The 20,251-nt window shown below is 32.2% G+C and overlaps 1 protein-coding gene and 1 pseudogene across 1 annotated transcript; both read right to left on the bottom strand.

Moving 5' to 3' along the window:
* Positions 1 to 11,187, bottom strand: part of LOC149572525 (peroxidase 39-like) — a 36,468-nt pseudogene extending 25,281 nt beyond the window's left edge.
* Positions 11,188 to 18,077: 6,890 nt separating this feature from the next.
* LOC149572524 (peroxidase 27-like) lies at positions 18,078 to 19,856 on the bottom strand. Its single transcript, XM_089811586.1, has 4 exons — positions 19,623 to 19,856; positions 19,264 to 19,455; positions 18,571 to 18,736; positions 18,078 to 18,481 (listed from the first exon to the last, which is right to left on the bottom strand). The coding sequence occupies exons 1-4, from the start codon at positions 19,845 to 19,847 to the stop codon at positions 18,078 to 18,080; spliced, it is 987 nt and encodes a 328-aa protein (XP_089667712.1). The 5' UTR covers positions 19,848 to 19,856.
* Positions 19,857 to 20,251: the final 395 nt, after the last annotated feature.

Raw genomic sequence — 20,251 nt, 5'->3', positions numbered from 1 at the left:
AAGCTTTCATTCTAATTGTAACATTAACTCTCATCCTAACACCATCTATTATATATCCTTTAAACAATAGCACCATAATAAATATCCAAAAACTAAATATAATTCTAACTAAAACCATAATCCTAGGTAAACCCTAACATTAGTCATAATCATTATAATAATCTTAAGCTTAGCCATCATGAAAACTCTAAACATAAAAAAATTCTAAAGCATAACCTTGCCATAATCTTAACTTTTTTTGATCCTGAGATGAATATATAATACATAATGAGAATACAATCTCCCAGTGTCACAAAATAAGTGTACATAAAAATTGATCTAGCTACTTGAATATAGAATTTAAGGGAAACAATTTTCAGGCAAACAACCCTAGAACAAACAACACATTAGAAGTTGCATTCTTAGTCCCCCTACCAATTTCTTCATACTTTCCTTCCATAATCTTAATTATCTTTATTTTTATCTCATCTTATCCTTATATTTCTTAATGATTTTGTGCATTTCCTCACAAGTTTAGTAGGCCAAATAAATGCATAAATAGTGTTGAATAAAAAATCTTATAGGAGTATCAAAATATATTTTCCCTTTCTATAAGGTCAATTAGGGGTCTAGGACAGAAACATATAACTGTAATATTTTTTTAACAAGACTTTAAAAACTAAATAGAATAGGAATATAACTAATCTAGAATTCAATATAAAATATATTAATAATAAAAAAATACTACAATATATTTCATAAAGTAATTCTATTTAAGATCTAGATCATAATCTAACAAAACAATGGTTAAACTATTGGGCACTTTTACATCCATTTCCTTAATATCAAAAACATGTTCCCTTGAACTTGCATAGACAAAACAAGTTCATATCTAACATTAAAACCAGATCTATATTTAATTTATTAATATGGTTTTTTGGAGTATTATTTTATGATTAGACTTAAATTCGGTATAATGTTCAATTGGCCTTAATATTAAAGTTTACTTAAGTGTCTAACTTTATTTATTTAATTGATATGGTTTTAAACATCTATGCATTTATATAATTGATATTTTAGATTTAAATTTTATTAAATAGTAATTTTGTCATTTTTAGGTTGTTTAAACATATATGCAGATTATATTTGATGGACTCGTCACCACCCCCTCCCCCTCCCCCACCACTACCTCTACCTCCTCCATCTCCACCTCCACCTCTACCCCCACCTCCATAACCACCTAGTCCTCCTCCACCACCCACCATAGATGATTTATGAGAGAGCATGAGGTGTAACCTTAATGACCTCATCTAAGATATTGAGGCTATCAGACACAAGGCACACCCCCCTCATCACCTACTACACCTTGCAAATAGCATGCAAGGCATCATTCACTCCATACAACATCTAGATTGTGATATTGATTCATTTAGATTATGGAGGCAAAACATCTGTGTCTTCTATTCTGATGGATTATCATATAGAGAGGTCCATAACCTCAAAATAGGTAAAGGACATTTTCAATGATATTTTGTAAACCCTAAGATGGGTGAGGATATTAACAAGAAGAAGCCTCATATTTCTATTAGATGGTGCACACATCCACACATAGCAGCACACTTTTGGGAGTAGTGGTGGATGGTATTTGACCATCCACCACATACTAATCATGAGGCACCCATGTACTTCCTTAGGAAGCTATGGGCTGTGTTTGAATTGGGTTTGAAACCCAATTATTTTGATATTAGATATTTTCAGGGGGTTGGTGGAGGGATGCCTTAGGATAGGCTTGGGGCAAAGCTGAGTGATAGAATGAGAAATTGTAGGCAACCTTAGCCCCTTGTACCTCTTCCTGTGCCCATTGTACTAGCTTGACACCATCATCGAGCAGTTTCATTTGCTCTTACCTCTTTGAGTGCCCTTTTGGGAGATTTACTACAATAGTGGATGCAGGTGACACAAGTTCACCCACTTTGACATATTTGTACTAGGTATAGAGGCAAATGCAGAGGCCCCTAGAGAAATGCTAATGCAGTGCATGATGATCATTATGCTAAGGGTGTTGATTTTGATGATGATGTATACACTTCTCATGATGATGGTAGTGATGAGATTGATGTGTCATCATTTGTTGACCTCATGAAGGGAGAGCCCAGAGATGGTCCAGATCAGTAGGTAAAATTTTAATTAAAATTTAATATAAAGTACATAATTATTTACATTCTACACACATGTGTAATTGTATTAACCGTATTAATTTGTACTTTTGAAATAACAGAGGATAGATGATACTATTCCTCCTAGGACGTAGTATAGTCTTTTTTCGAGATCTAAAAATGTTGGCATCCCTCATATGGTATGCACTTTGAATTACACTGTAAAAATGTACATTCAAACTTGAATTTAATAACATGTGCTCATATGTTCTTCTTATCTGATTTTATAGGGATTGTCTAGTGCTACACAATTTGATGTCAGTAGAGGTCTTGATCCAGTTACCACTGAGGCACAACCTCAAATACATATGGTATGAACTTTTGACTGAAGAAAAATAATTTCTACTATTTTTATGTATGTACATTATTATTAACTTATAATCTAAACAATTTTGACTCATGTATATATTTTATGTGTATTGATTTTACGAACAGGAGATGAATCGTATTGATCCATATAGGCCTCAATATAGTTTATTTTCGACTCCATCTTTTGATCATCATGCTAGCATACATGTTGACACATCCGTGACAGTGGCGACTACTCAGGTATGATATATATATGTACATGTTTTTATAGTGTATAAAAAATGTAGTGTACAAATTATGTACTTTTCAGTTTACATACTTTGTAATTATTCATGTATATATAATTTTGACTCAATGTTTATGTATCCATAATTTTAGGGCTATGTTGCCATGAGTGTTGCCGAGAGTACGAGGCTTAGCTAGATGGAGGTACCTAAATCATCCTTTGAGGTTAGTATTGTGATTTATGTACATACATAGTTCATTAAATGCTCTTTATCAAATTTTAAAAAATTATGTATTGTAAATTATAGGACCTCACCACTGTTGCATTTGGTAGCTTTCCCAGTGCACCTCCTCCCATTACATAGGATGATCCATTTACCTAACAAGGTGTCCCATATGATGAGACAACTCATATTACACAGGATGATTCATCTGTGTGCTCTTTGGGTGGAGTAAAGAGGACATTCGATCAGATAGATCAAGTCTTGTTGGCACCTTTAGATTGTGTTTTTATGACACATATTGTTTATTTTGATACACTTTGTATTAGGATGGTTAATTGTATTGTATGTATTTTTTGACTTCATAGATCATGTTATGACATGTTAGACCATGTAGTAATTTTTTTGCAACTTCTTATCATGCTAGTGTATGTAGTATATATTATTATGTTTCATCATGTTTTAAGTATTCAAACCATTTTCTTTGTTGTGACATATTTTATTCATGAACATATGCCACATTTTGTAAGTATAAATGCTATATGAATAATAATTTTAACTATTTATAGAGCATTAGTACTGATATCAAAAAGATTATTGGATAAATATCACATCAAATTTATGCATTGAGATTCATACAAATAAATTTGACCTACTATTATAAATATTTTTCATCCTAAAAATTCAAATTTATTAAATTTAGGTAAGGATTGAAGATTCTTTTAATGAAATGATGGATGATACCCTTCCTTTCACAAATTTTCTCATCAAGGCTATGTACATATATTCATACAATCATGAATCTAGGAAAGTCATGTACCTAGATGGTTCCTTGTAACTTTGACATAGGTTTTCTTACACCCCAAGTAATTAAATAACCAATTGAGGTAGTTTTAATGTGTCCTAATTGGTCCTAATATATTATAAGGTTTTGCAATGGGTCTTGTGGCCACTTACAATCCATTATGACCCCTTATGATACATTAGAATCATTAACATCCCATTTGTGTGTCCTATTATAGTTAATGTGTTCTAAGGGATCCTAATAGACCCTAAGATGTCCTAGGACCACTAAGAACCCATTATGATCCTCCATGATATATTAAGACCACAGTTTAAAATCTAAGAGGAAACATTAGGACTGATTACAACCACTCAAGAACTATTATAATGCCTTTGGACATAGTAGTGTATCGTATGATGGTGAATGTGTTCAGAGGCGTTATAATTGGTTCTTATGAGTTCTAATGGCCCCTAATGGATTATAAGGGTTCCTAATGGGTCCTCAAAGGTCATGGGATCACTTAAAACACAATAGAACCCCTTAAGACACATTAAGACCCATTAGGGCATATTATAACCCATTAGTGTGTCTTAAATGCCCCTTAAGATTATCTATGAGGCATTAATGGATTTTAATATGCTTTGAATGGTCATAATGTGCATCCTAAATGGTATTAATGGGTTTTCAAACCACATAGGACCAATCGTGATCCGTTGTGAGATTTTAGGACCACTTAGGACACATTACTATGTCTTGCAATGGTTAATGTGTTATAAGAGGTTTTAATGGGGTCTAATGGGTCCTAATGTGTGCAAGTGGACCTTAATATGTCCTAATAAGACCTAATGTGCACTAATGGGTCCTAAAAATCCCTAATGTCCCCTTAGAACATATGACTCATTAAGGCACATTAGACCTCTAAATAGTGTCATACAATTACTAATATGATATAAAGGCTCATAATGGGTCATAATGGTTCTTAGGAGGTTATAATTAGTCTCAAGGATTCCTAGAACCACTTAAGACCCACTAAAACTCCTTAGGAAAAAATAGGATTGAATAGGACACATTACAACCCTAAAGTGTATCCTACGATGATTAATGTGTTCTAAGGGTTCATAAAGTGTGTTGATGGTATGAATGGATTCCAAGGAGTCATAATGGGTCCTAGGGTTTCTTATGACCACATATGACCCATCAAAACCTCTTGGAAATATTAGAATGTACTAGGACACATTAGAAAAGATTACTTTGAGGACTACAATAACTAATGTGTTGTAAGGGGTCCTAAGAGGTGCTAATTTGTCCTAAAGTGTCCTAATGGGACACCTTTCTAATAAATTACAAGCACTTATAACCCTCCCCATATCCCTCCCTCCCTCTCTCTCCCTCTCTTCCTCCTTCTCTCCCTCTCACTTAACATGGTTAACATGGTTAAACATACATGTCAATTATCAACATAACAATAGCATATAATCACTACAATGAGTAATGATCTTTAAATTATCATGTACAAGTGAAGGGTTATTAATTAAAATCAATAGTAATTTGAAAATTCAAACAAACATTAATTTAAATATGCTTGAATGTTAAAGTAATGGAAAAAAATAGGAGGTCATTACTTAAATTGACAATTAATTTATAATATCAAGTGCACACCCTTAACTCTCAAATAGAAGTAAACTCCTATTTTTAAATTTTTTTTTTACAACATATTTCATAATATATGTAAGACAATGCCAATGATAAATTTAGATAAGTGAACTCAAAATATAAAATTGGTTCAACACATCTCTTCAAATGAGGTCCTATAAAATAAAATTGTAAAACAAAAACACATGTTAATAAACACATAAATTAATATGAGGTATCTAAACTATGTAAATATATGTATAATTTGTATGTACTCACTATGTGGAATTACACAAGATGCAAATGCTCGATCCACTTTAACATTTAAATTTGCATAAATTGTAATTGAGACCTAAATAAGAGGAATATATATAAGTTCTCTATTTTGGCATTGATAGTGCAAACATACATGTAATTAAATTATATAAGTACATATATAAAAATAACACAATAAAGAAAAAAATTACATGTGTTTGATTTAAATTTAGTCATCCCATTATACCATTTGCATCCTCTCTCTTTTTCAATGCATCTATGATTGTCTCGTGCTCGTGCATTGAGATTGTCCATAATACCTTATTGGCAGTCTCCCTTTGTATCTTTCTAATTTGATATTTGTTGCCACAAACAAATGAGAATAGTGTAAAATATTCTTTTTAGATTGGTAGTATTCAAATTTTGGTAAACCATTTCTTCTTGTTAGGTATTTACGTAGCTAGGTGCCAGCTACAATGATAGACCCAACTAGATACTCAAAACCATCATCGTCTACTTGATGACATATCAATTTTTTCTTAGGTTCCACACATCTAGCTAGCCAATACTCAGTCTATTCATCATTATTACTAGGCATAATAACAACATAAACATGTCCTACAAGATAAGACAAAGTATAGAAAAACTTTAATCACATGAGTACATATGCAAATTATATAAATTGAAGCATGATATCACAACAAAATATAATTAAATTGTGCATACTAGGTTCTATGAGATTTGAAATACGATTATAGTCTTTTGATGCAAAAGTAACATTCTAGCCTTCATTTACTATATCATCTTGAAAATGCATGTCAGTAGGTGCTAATAATTTTTATTTCCAATCTTCAACCCATTATGTATTCTCGCATTCTTCCCATTCACCTGCAAGACAAAATTGATAAAAACAAGCAAGCTCCCTAGCTCATATAGTCTAAGTGTTAGAATAAGTGTTAGAATCTGAACTCCTAAATGAATGTCATTTAGTTGACCCACTAATTGTATCATAGTCATATCTTGAAAGGATATTCTTTTCTTCAACTAGGTAGAATTAACATTTGATTGTAGAGTTCTCACTTGATCCCATGTATAAATATTTGTTACACCATTTGACAATCTCATGTGCAATTTTGAATTTAGCTTTTTCCTCAAATTTTAATTGCTCTCTACTAAGGGCTCTCTTCATGCATGTACCAGCACCATCATGTTCTCATTTACCATGTCCAACCTCAAAAAAACTCCAAACATGTTGGATGTTAGTTTGTCTATGTGTCCTACTCAACCAGTATAATATTCTAGTATTCTTGAATTGTCCTATACAATTATTTGACCATATCCAATGTTGTGTCATTTGAATTTGTCTCTCTTTTAAATTATCATAAAAGACCTTGAAACAATATTGGAAAAACTTAGATGAATGGAGTTTATTATCACTCATATAAAAATGGTACTCTCAATATTTTTTGATCCTCCTCTGTACTATCAGGTGCATGCCTATAAACTATATGAACATAAATTATTACTTGCACTAAATTGTAATATTTTGGTTGAACGTCTTCTTGCAGTGCAAGCGTTTAGTTCTTTGCAAAGTTAGTAACTGAAAGTATAGTACCAATTGTAAATGTATTCTTACATATGTGAAATTGTCCATCAGGCTATCTAGCATATTGAGAGTGTTTAACATATTTTGGTATGATCACACTCTTAAACTCATCTATAAATGCATGAGAACTAATTTTATCAGTAACTAGATCACACCTTCTTCCAATCTTCCCATCCTTCAATGGATATTCAATAGTTTTGAATCTTTTTACCTCAACTAATTGTTGTCCAAAAGTAGTCAAATGATTTTCATGCAAACATTCATCTAATAAAGAAATATTTCCATGCATATCACATGTACTAGAAAGACATGCATTGAAAAGAAAATATTGATCATTAGGTGGCTTACAAAACAAACCTAATATGAAATCCTTTATAGTTTGAGGTGGTATTTTTATACCACATTCTTACAACATTTCTTTACTATGCATGGTACCATGTATAGATCAAAATACATCATTATGTTTACAGGATTGAATATGAGTTTTACAACAACATGAGATTCTTTCCTTGTTAATCCTTACATACCATGGTTTACACTTTTCAAAAGATCTTTGACTAATGGTAATATTTAATACCTTAACATCTACAAATTTTCTAAAAAATTTAGTTTGAGTCATGTCCAAAAGGTGTTTAAGATGTGGATCACATATTTTTGACCCAATTTTCAATTTAAGAACATCTCTTGAATTAGGTGATACTCTTGTTTTATCATGCCAGAAAATTTCAACCAAAATTTTGACTTCACTAGTAAGTTTCATATCACATCTCAGGAGTCTACCACTAGAAGTCTACAAAATATTTGCTGGATCAAATTCAAAGTTAACCCTTTTCTTTACAAATCTTTCTAAAGTCTTACAATTCACATTAAGATATCGACTTATGTTGCTAATCAATCATTTTTCAGTTGTTGATTTGTTAACTAAAGCTGTTGTTATTGCTCGTCATGTTGCATTCTTATCTTTAGACTGAATTCTCTTTCTGATAACATCAAATGCACTAGAAATAGTGGATACAACTTGTTTTAAAGACTCATTTTTATTCTTGGGTTTTTCATACATTCCCAACCTTCTCATTACTTTTTGCACTTTAGACATTTTAATTAGTTGCAACATCAACTGGCATTGAAACCCAAATTTCTTATTATAAAAAAATGTCTATGTCTACACAATCTATTAGCATGTGTCCTAATTTGTCTCCATGAAACCAATCCCTCAAGATTATCTAGCACATCATTAAGAATATGAAAATTATGTTCAAACACTTTACTATCATTCTGACATGTTTGTTTAGTAGTTGGTGTTTCTATGTCTACATTCATGAAATTTTTATTTTCAATTGACATTTCATTTTCACTGTTATTTGGGATTTGAATCTCATTTCCAATTTTTCTTGGTATTTCTTTTAGGGCATACATTTTCATTGGAGTTTTTTGTGCATGATCATTTGAGAATTTATTCTCATGAAGAAAATCTAAATCATTTAAATTGTAATCTACTTCTAAGAAATCACCAATTTCATCATGAGAAAAAATTTAAGGGTTTGGAGACACACCATGATTAGAATGTGCACCTGAATTTTCTTGTATTGGGTTTTCTTCTTTGACCTCTTCATCCATCGTGGTATCCTCAATGTCTTTCTCCTTTTAAACATTGTTTAAGTCTCTAATTGTTTGTCTTCTCTCTTATTGAAATCGTGCTTCATTCTCTTTATTTGTTGTAATCTCCTCATCTATCAGAGTTTTTACTTTCTTCTTTATTTGTTGTTTTGATCCCATGTTTGCACTAGTTTTGAATTTGAATCAATATCTTGCAAATTGTAGAAGAAGACAAGAAAATAGAATAACTATGACAGAATTTACTGTTGTAGATCAAAATTGTTATTCAATTATTTCAATCATTGAATGTTGGCCTGTGGGGCAGCTTTTGGGGTCCAATGGGTACATAAGAATCAAGTACCCGATTGTTTAAAAATTGAGTACAATTAGGTACCCACTTACAAATTGGGTACCTAATTTTAAAAGAATTAGGCACCTGATTCTTACAATGATTAACATGCAATCGGGCACCCAATTTTTGAATTACATATTATGTGCCCGATTCTTGAGACATGAGCAAGATTTTGGAATGGCATGCAACTTTATGATCCATTTTTTCTAAGGCATTTAATTGACAATTTCAGTGATTGTCGTAATTTTTATATAGTCATCCCCATTGAATTTTTTGATGAAACAAAAACCCATTATAGGTCTTACTGTTTTGACTACAAAAATGTAAATTTTATAGTGTTATTAGTTTATTTTCTATTTTTCCATTATTTATTAATCAAAAATATATCTTGAATGTTAAACAGTGACATTCACTAAAACTTTAATAACTTTTATATTTTATATTTTTTCTTAAATTAATTTATATGTCATCAATCTACATACAATTCTTTTGAGGTTAATTTTTTTTTTGAAAAAAGTGAAATTTTGATCAAATTATGGTGTCCGTACATGAGAGGTTTTAAAATTACCTTTATAGCCAATTAATAATTAATAATAAAAAAAATTCAATAAAAAATTAAGGAAAAATATTTTGATCAATCTTAGGTGTATTGGGTAACTCCTTTTAAAAGGATTTTTGAAAAATCATTTGTTTGTGTCAAATTATGGTGTTCGTACACAAGCATGGTATGGTCCTGAAATAGGCATTTTGAAAAAGTGGTTTTTAAAGATCTATACCAAAAAAAAATCTATCATATGGGTACACAAATAAATTACATATTCAAAAACTAGATTCTGAACACTAAAATTTTTATTTCTGAAGTTTTTTTATATTCAATCTCTAAATGCCTCAAATTTTGACAACAATTGACAAAAAATTTCCAAAATAGGAAAAACACTTCCACTTTTTGGCCAAAAGTATAAAGCTAAGTTAGAGCATAAAGTTGAGAGTTGAAGAGTGAAAGTCCATAGAGGGACCATTCATTATTGAAATCTTCAAGCATACTAGAAAAGATGAGTTCTAGCATTTAAATAATTAATTCAAAATTTGACCTAGATTCAAAGGAATTTAGGGTACTTTATGCATATTCTGATAATGGGGTATTAATTTTCTATCTTACCCCAGCAACGAGAGCATCTTGGTCACCCAGGGTGAGAATGTCAGCACATGCAATGAGTCTTGGACATGTCTTCTCTATTACTACTTTCGCTTCTTCAATTACTTCAAATCTGTGGATGCTTAGATTTGGAATGATGTCTCTCTCTGTCATGTTGCTTGCTGTGGAATTCAAAAACACTGACCTATCAAACATCAAGGTAGTGATATGATAGTATTATACAACTTTCATGTGATTTGACATTACGAGTCTCAATCATATTTAAAACATTGAACTAAAAATATATTAAACTTAAAACCTATTCTTGTAATATTGGTATTTAGAAATTGTGAGTCAAATGGATTGATCTATGTTTGAGGAATAGAAATTCACAAGAATATTTTTTTTATGAGTATCTATTTCAAGTACACTTAATCATTGAATTTTGTCCAAGATTAAGCTCACTCTACTTAAAACCTTATTTTGTAAAACATGCATGACTTATGTACTATTCATTATTAAACCTGTTGACTTACTATAGAAAATATATTCTTTACAAAAGTCTATCCAAACAAATATTCCATGAGCTTATGCTAATCTCATGATTCATTATTAAACCCACATCTATAAACTAACTAACTACATGAAGAAGAGAAGATGAAAATAGAGAAATTATTGCAAAAGGTGATGTAGTATTGACTCAAACAAAGCAATCATGGAAAAGCATGAGGAGGAGAGAAGGGGCGAGCGTGGGATCCTTTGCTACGTTCTTCTCCACCACTTCCTTCACCTTCGCCTCTGCCGACGGGCAACTCTTCTTATAGAAATTGTACCTCAATTTTGATCCCTCACATGCATTCATCATCAATACAGCCATGAAATAGAAACAAAAAAAAAATGTTGGCCATCTCTCTCTCTCTCTCTCCCTCTCCCATCTTGTTCTACCAATTGTAATAATGTTACAAATTCAAACTTGACCTTCTACTTATACCATTCTTATTTGCAAACAACTAATGCAACTTGAGAGAGGAGGACCAAGCTACTCTGGTCAAGCCATTAAACTATGAAATGTCTTGCTGGTTGAATCTCATCACCACTTCGAGAGTGTATCTACTTCTTTTTATAATAATTCCATGCACGTTCTCTTCTTTAGCTTTTATTCTTTAAGCCCGTTTGGCAATGGGAATAGAAGTGGAATAGGCATATGTATATTCTTAAAATTTTGAATTCTTTGTTTGGATGCACCAAATTGGAATTGGAATAGGAATAAAAATGGAATACATATTCCAATTTTGGACCAAAAATGAGGATTTTCTATTCCACCTAAATAAGTGGAATAGGAATATGTATTCCTATTCCATTTTTTTAAAATTTTAGAAAACATAATTTTTTTAGCCCATGAATTCTGCATCAAATTTTGGGTGAACCAAACAAGAATAGGAATATGTAACCCCATTTTCTATTTGGGAATAAGTATTCTAGAATAATTATTCCTATTCCCATTTTCATAATCATGCAGCCAAATAGACCCTAAATGGTTCTATTTTATTCGATGAGAGCTTGCTTTAGTCAAGCCCTAGATTCACGATTCAACCTTGAAATTAAAATATAGATATTGATAAAGGAAATCTTGGCATTTAGTTAAACAAAATCAACATTGAGAAATATAATTACCTTTCTATATGAAATTAGATTTAGTATGTGATCAAGTATACAAATTTGTGATATCCTTGACTCAAAGAATATAAAGGAAACCATAACATTCAATACTCAAAGAACATGAATGTTTTTTATATGCCTTGATGAAGAATATAAGAACTTGATTGAATGGATTGAAAGTCTCCTCCTTGCAAGACAAACACCATTACTACCTTGAATAAAAAATCCTAATGCAATAAGGAACACTAGAGCTTGAAGAATTCTTATAGAATGCTTGATGTATACCTTGAAATTACTTGCTTGAAGTCTTCTAGTTCTAATAATGTGCATGTATTATAGATTGTGGATTGATGGATGATGAAAATTAAATGACCAAGACTCCTTATTTACTAGTTTTTTGGGATAAAAAATAAAAAATACTAACTCAAGAGAAGAATAAAATAATTTAAGAATACAATATAATTTGATCCCCAGATCAAAATTCCTCTAGGTATAGGTTGAACATATTGGCCTATACTTGAGGTATTACTAAGAAAGGGGACCTACATGTGTCTAGGGGAAAGGGCATAAAGATTTAGGAAATACTGAAATAGTTGGATGATATGATAAAAAAGGTGATTAAATAACACCTAATAGGCCATACAAGAAATGAGAGACGAGCTTTAAATATGAGAAATATTGGAACAAATGAGAGGGACCAAAGCTACACTAAGTAGGGCTAAATAGTTTCAAAATGAAATGTTGCCATTTTAAGATAGTACACATACATACATACATACTCACATGTGTGTATGTTTCTTATGCATGTGCGAGAAAGCTAAAAGAAGATTCACAAGATATTATAATCCAATTCATATGATATAGTCCTTTAGATTTTCATTGTAATTTGTCTTTCCTATGTACTAATGATAAACCTGGACTATTAAGGGATACACTCTCTTCTAACTAAAGTGATTTCTAGATGCATACAATGCAAGAGTAAAGGATAGATTTTATGGTTTTGACACATTGGATTTTATTATTTTTCCCAAAGAAATGAAGTGGATGCAAGTGGGTAATTGATTACTCTAGTGCAAATACCAACCAGATTAGTACAAGGGTAGACTAGTGAAAAAAGGCTACTTTTATAGAGGGGATTGAATTTAATAAAATATAACTCCGTACCATAACCTAACCCCTATTAGTTTACTATTATCTATTTTTATTATTTTATATTTTAATATTGAGTGTGGATATTATGTTAGAAATACATAATAGTGAGGGGGGAGGGGGGGGATGGATTAGTATTCTACAAACTTTTACCCGCAACTGAATATTGTTAATTACTTTATAGCTTGCATATGAAATTATACAAAAAATGATTAATAGTAAATACAACCATACACATAGAGATCTCATAATACCATTATTTTTTAACTAGGGAAACCCTGGCCAAGGGAAAAGCCCGGTGAGGATGATACCCACATGATGATTCACTTAAATTTTTAAGGATATTGACCATATTAAGAGTCTATGAAGTACATAGAATGTCTCAAGTCCTTGTTAGAGGACTAGGCCTTGTTAGAAGCCTCAACCCTATTAGGAGTTGGTAGATCAAATACAATGTATGTAAGAGGAGCCCACTACCCTAACATGTATTTATACAATAAAGTTATTCACAAGAATAGATATGCATAAAATACTTTCACACTATTGTAGTTCACACTTTTTGTAATCATACAACAGTCTTGCATCACATAAAGCTCATGTATCTTTCAAGTTGTCTATACAATAGGTTGCAAATTATACAACTTTCACATCTAGCACACTTATCTGCACAAGATAAGATCTCTACTTATACTTCAAAAATTAGTAATTGTTTGCTTAGCTAGCCTTCATGTCTTCACATGTGCTTGATATAATATAAAATAACTTATGGATTAATATCCAAAAAGTCAATTCATCATGACTTATTAATTATTTTGACACCAAAACAATTTCTTAAGTCATACAAATCAATTCTCTACTATGCTCTATTTTGCTTTGTTCTACTCTGCTATACTCATACTAGTATTTTAGTTGTAACTTGTGTCATACTATCCATATACATCTATGCACTAGCATATGTCATCATGATACTATCATAAAGATATACTCAACTACACATAAGCTAATTCATAGTATGGCATTCGTACCCATCATATTTGTCTCTATGTTATTGCAAACTATCTAACACTTATAACAAGTAAAAGTAACTACACAAAATTGCCTTCAAAACATAACAATTTTATTCATGTTTTGATGGATTATTACATTCCTTATCACTCCTTACGTTGATACATAAGTGTACTCCCCCTTACATATACATTACAATAATACAATTTTCCTTACATTGATACTCTCCCTTTGACATCATTGACAAAGGTGTCAAAAACTGTATATAAAAACTTTGTGGTCTGCTACTAATCAACTTGATATCCTGCAAAAATAATTTGCATATACAATTTTCAATCTTTCTACTTCCTTCTTCCAGGCCTCCTTCACTGTATCATAGATAATGATTAGTGTACATAGTGCATAACATTCCACTTCAACTATGCTCAGGTCAGTATAGGAAAACTTATCATAGGAAGCCTTTACTGTATGACATTCCTCTAGTTGTCTCTACAAAATTATGATCTTTGGTGACAAGATTTCTCTAAGAGTAGAGAACATTTTTGCTATCTTTTCCTTATCAGACTCCAAACCTATGATCACATTATGGATCTTCTCTCCTCTTTACCTCTTCTTTTCTCTTCTCCTCATCTTTTTTTTTCTTTTCCTCTTCTTTATCATCATCATTAGAATTGGAGCATGTTGTGACATTTCCAACAATGGATTATTGAAATGCTACAAAAGGATTCTCCTTTGGATCCACAGTTATGTGTGTACTTTCCACTTTCATGGACTCAATACCCATAAAAATGTGTGGTGGTGAGAGTACATATTGTGTCTCTTCTACATCTTCCTCATCACTCAAAGGTGAAGTTTCTTGTACATAACTTGGGATTTTAGGTTTGGATTGCACACTCATCTCTACAACTATAGGCACTAAGGTCATGTATTTTACAATGGCCTCTTCTATTTCATTTTTTACATCTTCATAATCACCTCCCATCAGAAGAATTTCTCTTCTTTTGTTCCTTAGCAAGGGCTCAATACCCTTCAAAATTCTCTTTAATTCCTCCTTAGAGTTAATTTCATATAACTTATTGATCATAGTCTCTCTTAACTTAGTGTCCTCTCCAGTCACTCTTTTCTTTCTATTCAACAACATATTATATAGGTCTTCTGGTATCTTATTCTCAATGTTATCAAACCTTTCATACCTCAAAATCATATTTTTGACTATGGCATTTTCTAGTTGCCTTATATCCATATTATTGTACAAACTATAATAATTATTTAACTATACAAAATTGTCATCATTAATGATTTGCATGTTAAGGTTTTCTACCTTTTGCTTCCATGTTTCGTTTTGTGATGGTGTCCTACCTTTTTGCATGGCTTGCTCTGCTGGTCTATCCTCGATTTCATCCTTAGGATCCTCAAAATCACTAACTTATAATGTATTCCTTCTCTTTCCTAGTCCACTTGTGGTCTTCTTGACCCTTTTCCTGGTGGATGGTGTTGGTTGTTTCTTATGAACCTTCACCAATCTTCTGAATTTCTGTGCGCAGCAGGTTTTGGTTCTTGCTTAACCTTCACCATACACATAGATAACTCATAACACCATTATATGTTAACTAGGGAAACCCTAACCAAGTGAAAAACCTAGTGGGGATGATAGCCACAAGATGATTCACTAAGAAAAAGGATATTATTAAGGATATTAACCCTGTTACGAGACTATGAAGTACATATAGTGTCTTGAGTCCTTGTTAGAGGACTAGGCCTTGTTAGAAGCCTCAACCCTATTAAGAGTTGCTTCAACCTTGTTAGGAGTTGGTAGATCAAATACAATGTATGCAAGAAGAGCCCACTGCCCTAACATGCATTTATACAATAAAGTTCTTCACAAGAATAGATATACATAAAATACTTTCTCACTGCTATATTTTGCAGTTTCTCTGATCATACATCAGATCTTGCATCACATAAGGCTCATGTATCTTTCGCACTACCCATACAATAGTTCACATATCATACCACTTTCACATCTAGCACACCTATTTGCGCAAGATAAGATCTCTAATTAAGGTTTTCTATCTTTTTCTTCCATGTTTATTTTTGTGATGGTGTCCTACCTTTTTGCATGGCTTTCTGTACTGGTCTATCCTCAGTTTAATCCTCAAGATCCTTAGAATCATTGACTTGTAGTGTCTTCCTTCTCTTTCTCAGTCCACTTGTGGTTTGCTTCACCCTTTTCTTGATGGATGGTGTTGGTTCTTGCTTATAAACCTTCACCAGTCCTCGTGAATTTCTCTGTGCAATAGGTTTTGGTTCCTTCTTAACCTTCACCATACACATAGAGAACTCATAACACCATTATATGTTAACTAGGGAAACCTTGAAGCTGACCAATCAAAAACACTAGTGGGGATAAGAAAAAGGATATTGACCCTATTACGAGACTATGGAGTACATATAGTGTCTTGAGTCCTTATTAGAGGACTAGGCCTTGTTAGAAGCCTCAACCTTGTTAGGAGTTGGTAGATCAAATATAATGTAGACAAGAAAAGTCCACTACCCTAACATGAATTTATGCAATAAAGTTCTTCACAAGAATAGATATACATAAAATACTTTCTCACTGTTGTAGTTCACACTTTCTCTGATCATACATCAGATCTCACATCACATAAGGCTCATGTATCTTTCAAGTTGTCCATACAAAATAGTTCACATATCATACCACTTTCACATCTAGCACACTTATCTACACAAGATATGATCTCTACTTATACTTTGCAAATTAGTAATTCTCTGCTCAATTAGCCTTCATGTCTTCACATGCTTGATATAAAATAAAATGACTTATGGATTAATATCCAAAAAGTCATCTCATCACGACTTAGTAATTATTTTTTCACCAAAATAATTCCTTAAGTCATACAACTCAATTCTCTACTATGCTCTGTTCTACTCTATCACATACCCATACTAGTATTTCAATTGTAACTTGTGGCGTATTATCCATACACATCTATGCACTGGCATATTTCATCATGATACTATCATAAAGCTATCATCAAGTACACATACACTAATTCGTAGTGTGTCATCTATACACATCATATTTGTCTTTGTGCTGCTACAAACTGTCTAACACTCAGACAATTTTCTAAATCTAAATGCATAAATGAAATGCTAAATATATGTTGCCATAAATGACAACACTCAAGACATCTTATTGACCATATTTCCAATAGATTGAAGTTTATTTCTTACATGGGGATCTTAAAGATAAAATTTGTATTGACAACTTGATGATTTCCTTTTGAAAGGAAAATAAAACATTGCTTCTATGTTAAAGTGGTAATTTTATGGTTTGAAATAATCACCCAAAAAGTGGTACCCATAGTTGAATGCTTTTATACTAAGTTTGGGCTATGTCACATGAAAATATTATCATTATGTTTATATTAAGGTTAATAATGATCGTGTATTGATTATTGTCTTGTATGTTGATGAAATGTTATTTATCTAGAAACAATAGGGCATTGATTAGATAACTTAAAATATATATTTTTAGCATAATTATATCCTAGGTTCATCATTAGTACTTAGGAAATAAACTTACAAACAAAATCTACTGGACTATACCCTATGAATTGGAAATAAAATTAAGACTTCTGAATAACTACAATTACTTGTAAGATTGCTTTAGAATAGCTTATTTGAAAATATTATTTACTTTCCTTGTAAAATAAAAAACTTAAATAATAAATTTTTTTATTATATTTTATTCAAAAAAATCCAAATCTAGTTACATTTGTAACTACAAACCCACCCTCCATGGCATTGCATCAATATTCCTAGTGTAAATTTCTTACTTTTATTGGTTGATACCTATTTTATTTTCCTCCAATGAAATTGTTACACCCCAAAAATAATAATAATGTAGAAGCTATTATGCTTCATATGATCTTAATTGATGAATGCACAACGACGCCTAATTTGTCCAGTTGTTCCAGTGAGCACTTGGATATCTGACATTTGTTGCATGGAATTCTTAAAGTTTTCAAAGAAGCTATTATCTTTCATTTGCTTGTCAACATGCTTTTTGGCAATATAATTTGTGAGTAGGGTAGCATCAGATTGGAAGAGGCCCTTGTTTTCTTCAAGATTAGTAAAATAATGACTATCAAAGGTTAGAGAGCTATTAGGATCCATTTCAATAGTAGTTGTAGTGTCTGCCACACTAGTGCATTTGGTCTTCAAAAATTGGGCATAGGTTGCATCAAGTGAAGGGTCCATGTCTCCTTTTCCTGTAAAGTTGTAAAGTCTATTGCTAAATAGATTGCAATGACCGATCCCAATTGTATGCCCACCTATTCATATTAGCAATGGTAAGATTATTAGAATCTTAATTTGGCATTAAACAATAGTTCAATAAAGTATTTTGTTGATATTTTCATACCAGAGAGAACAACAAGGTCTTTGACACTGAGCCCTTTACTTGCAAAAGATGCTTGAAGTTGTGAGAAGTTCATAAATGGCGAGGGAATGTTAATTAAGGCCTCACTTTGTTGAGAAACTACTCCATCCCTACGCCCCGTTCTCACGCGCCAAAATGGACCACCGCTCTATATATAACGTCAAACATTAATCTAGTATTTATCCAAGACAAAGAAACCATATATACATAAATATAATTGCTATATCAAAAGAAAGATTTAGAGAATAATAGAAATAGATCAATCTATTGTTCACAGTTCATAAAATTATATGGAATATTGTAGCCTTCAATTGTGTTTTGATTCTTTGAATGTGCTTTAAGATTTTGAATAAAAGTCATAGTAGCACTACAAATTATGTTAAGTAAACACATACATACTAACTAAACAAGTCAAAACTCAAACTAAGAAATATATATATATATATATATATGTGTGTGTGTGTGTGAATGGTATAAAGCTAAGTCAGAGTATAACATTGAGAATTAAAGAACGGAAGTCCACGGAAGGACCATTCATTGTTAAGAGCTTCAAGCGTACCAGAAAAGATGAGATTCTAGCATTTAAATAATTAATTCAAAATTTGACCAACGTTTGAAGAAATTTGGGGTATTTTATGCACATTCTGGTAATGGGGTATTAATGTTCTATCTTACCCCAGCAACCAGAGCATCTCGGGCACCCAGAGCGAGAATGTCAGCGCAGGAAACGAGTCCTGGACATGTCTTCTCTATTTCTGCTTTCGCTTCTTCAATTACTTCAAATCCGCGGAGGCTCAGATTTGGAATAGCATCTCTCTCTGCTATATTGCTCGTTGTAGAATTCAGTAGCACTGACCCATCGCAACCCTATTCAAACATCAAGATAGTGATAAGGCAGTATTAGACAACTTTCATGTGATATTACATGAACTTAGGCTAAATTCATGATTCATTATGCAACCCACATCTGTAAACTAACTAACTACATGAAGAAGAAGAGAAGAAATGATTGCAAAAGGTGATGCAGTACTGACTCGGACGAAGCAATCATGGAAAAGCATGCGGAGGAGAGCAGGGGCGAGCGTGGGATCCTTCGCTACGTTCTTCTCCACCACTTCCTTCACCTTCGCCTCTGCCGACGGGCAGCTCTTCTTGTAGAAATTGTACCTCAATTCTGATCCCTCACACGCATTCATCATCATCAATATTATGGCCATGATACTGAAACTGATAGCAGCAACAAACAAAGTGCTCGCCATCTCTCTCTCCCTCTTCTCTCTCGTTCTACTGATTGTATTAATGTTACAAATTCAAACACGACCTTCTATTTATACTATCCTTAGAGCGCAAACAACTAATTATGAGAAGGAGTCCAACGCAACTTGAGAACATTAAATTATGAAATGTCTTCGCTGGTTGAATCTTATCACTACTACTTTTTATAATAATTCCATGCACGTTCTCTTCTTTATCTTGTTTTCTTTAAATGGTGCAAGCTAGTTTGAGCAATTAAATTAGTAGTCGACTGCTATCTGCAATCTGAAATAATGGTGGACAAAGGATGTTCTGTCGTTTATTCTCTTTTGGGGTTGCCCCATTCTTGCGAACAACCAGGCAAAGATGACACAGTCTAATTGCCAGCCAAAGATTGAACATGGGTAGC

The sequence above is a fragment of the Cupressus sempervirens genome, chromosome 2 (genome assembly GCF_028749045.1).
Source record: "Cupressus sempervirens isolate cs-2001-9-10 chromosome 2, ASM2874904v1, whole genome shotgun sequence".
In the NCBI taxonomy this organism is placed as follows: Eukaryota; Viridiplantae; Streptophyta; class Pinopsida; order Cupressales; family Cupressaceae; genus Cupressus; species Cupressus sempervirens.
The sequence above is the reverse complement of the archived record's forward strand: the minus strand, read 5'-3'. Positions and strand labels throughout refer to the sequence as shown.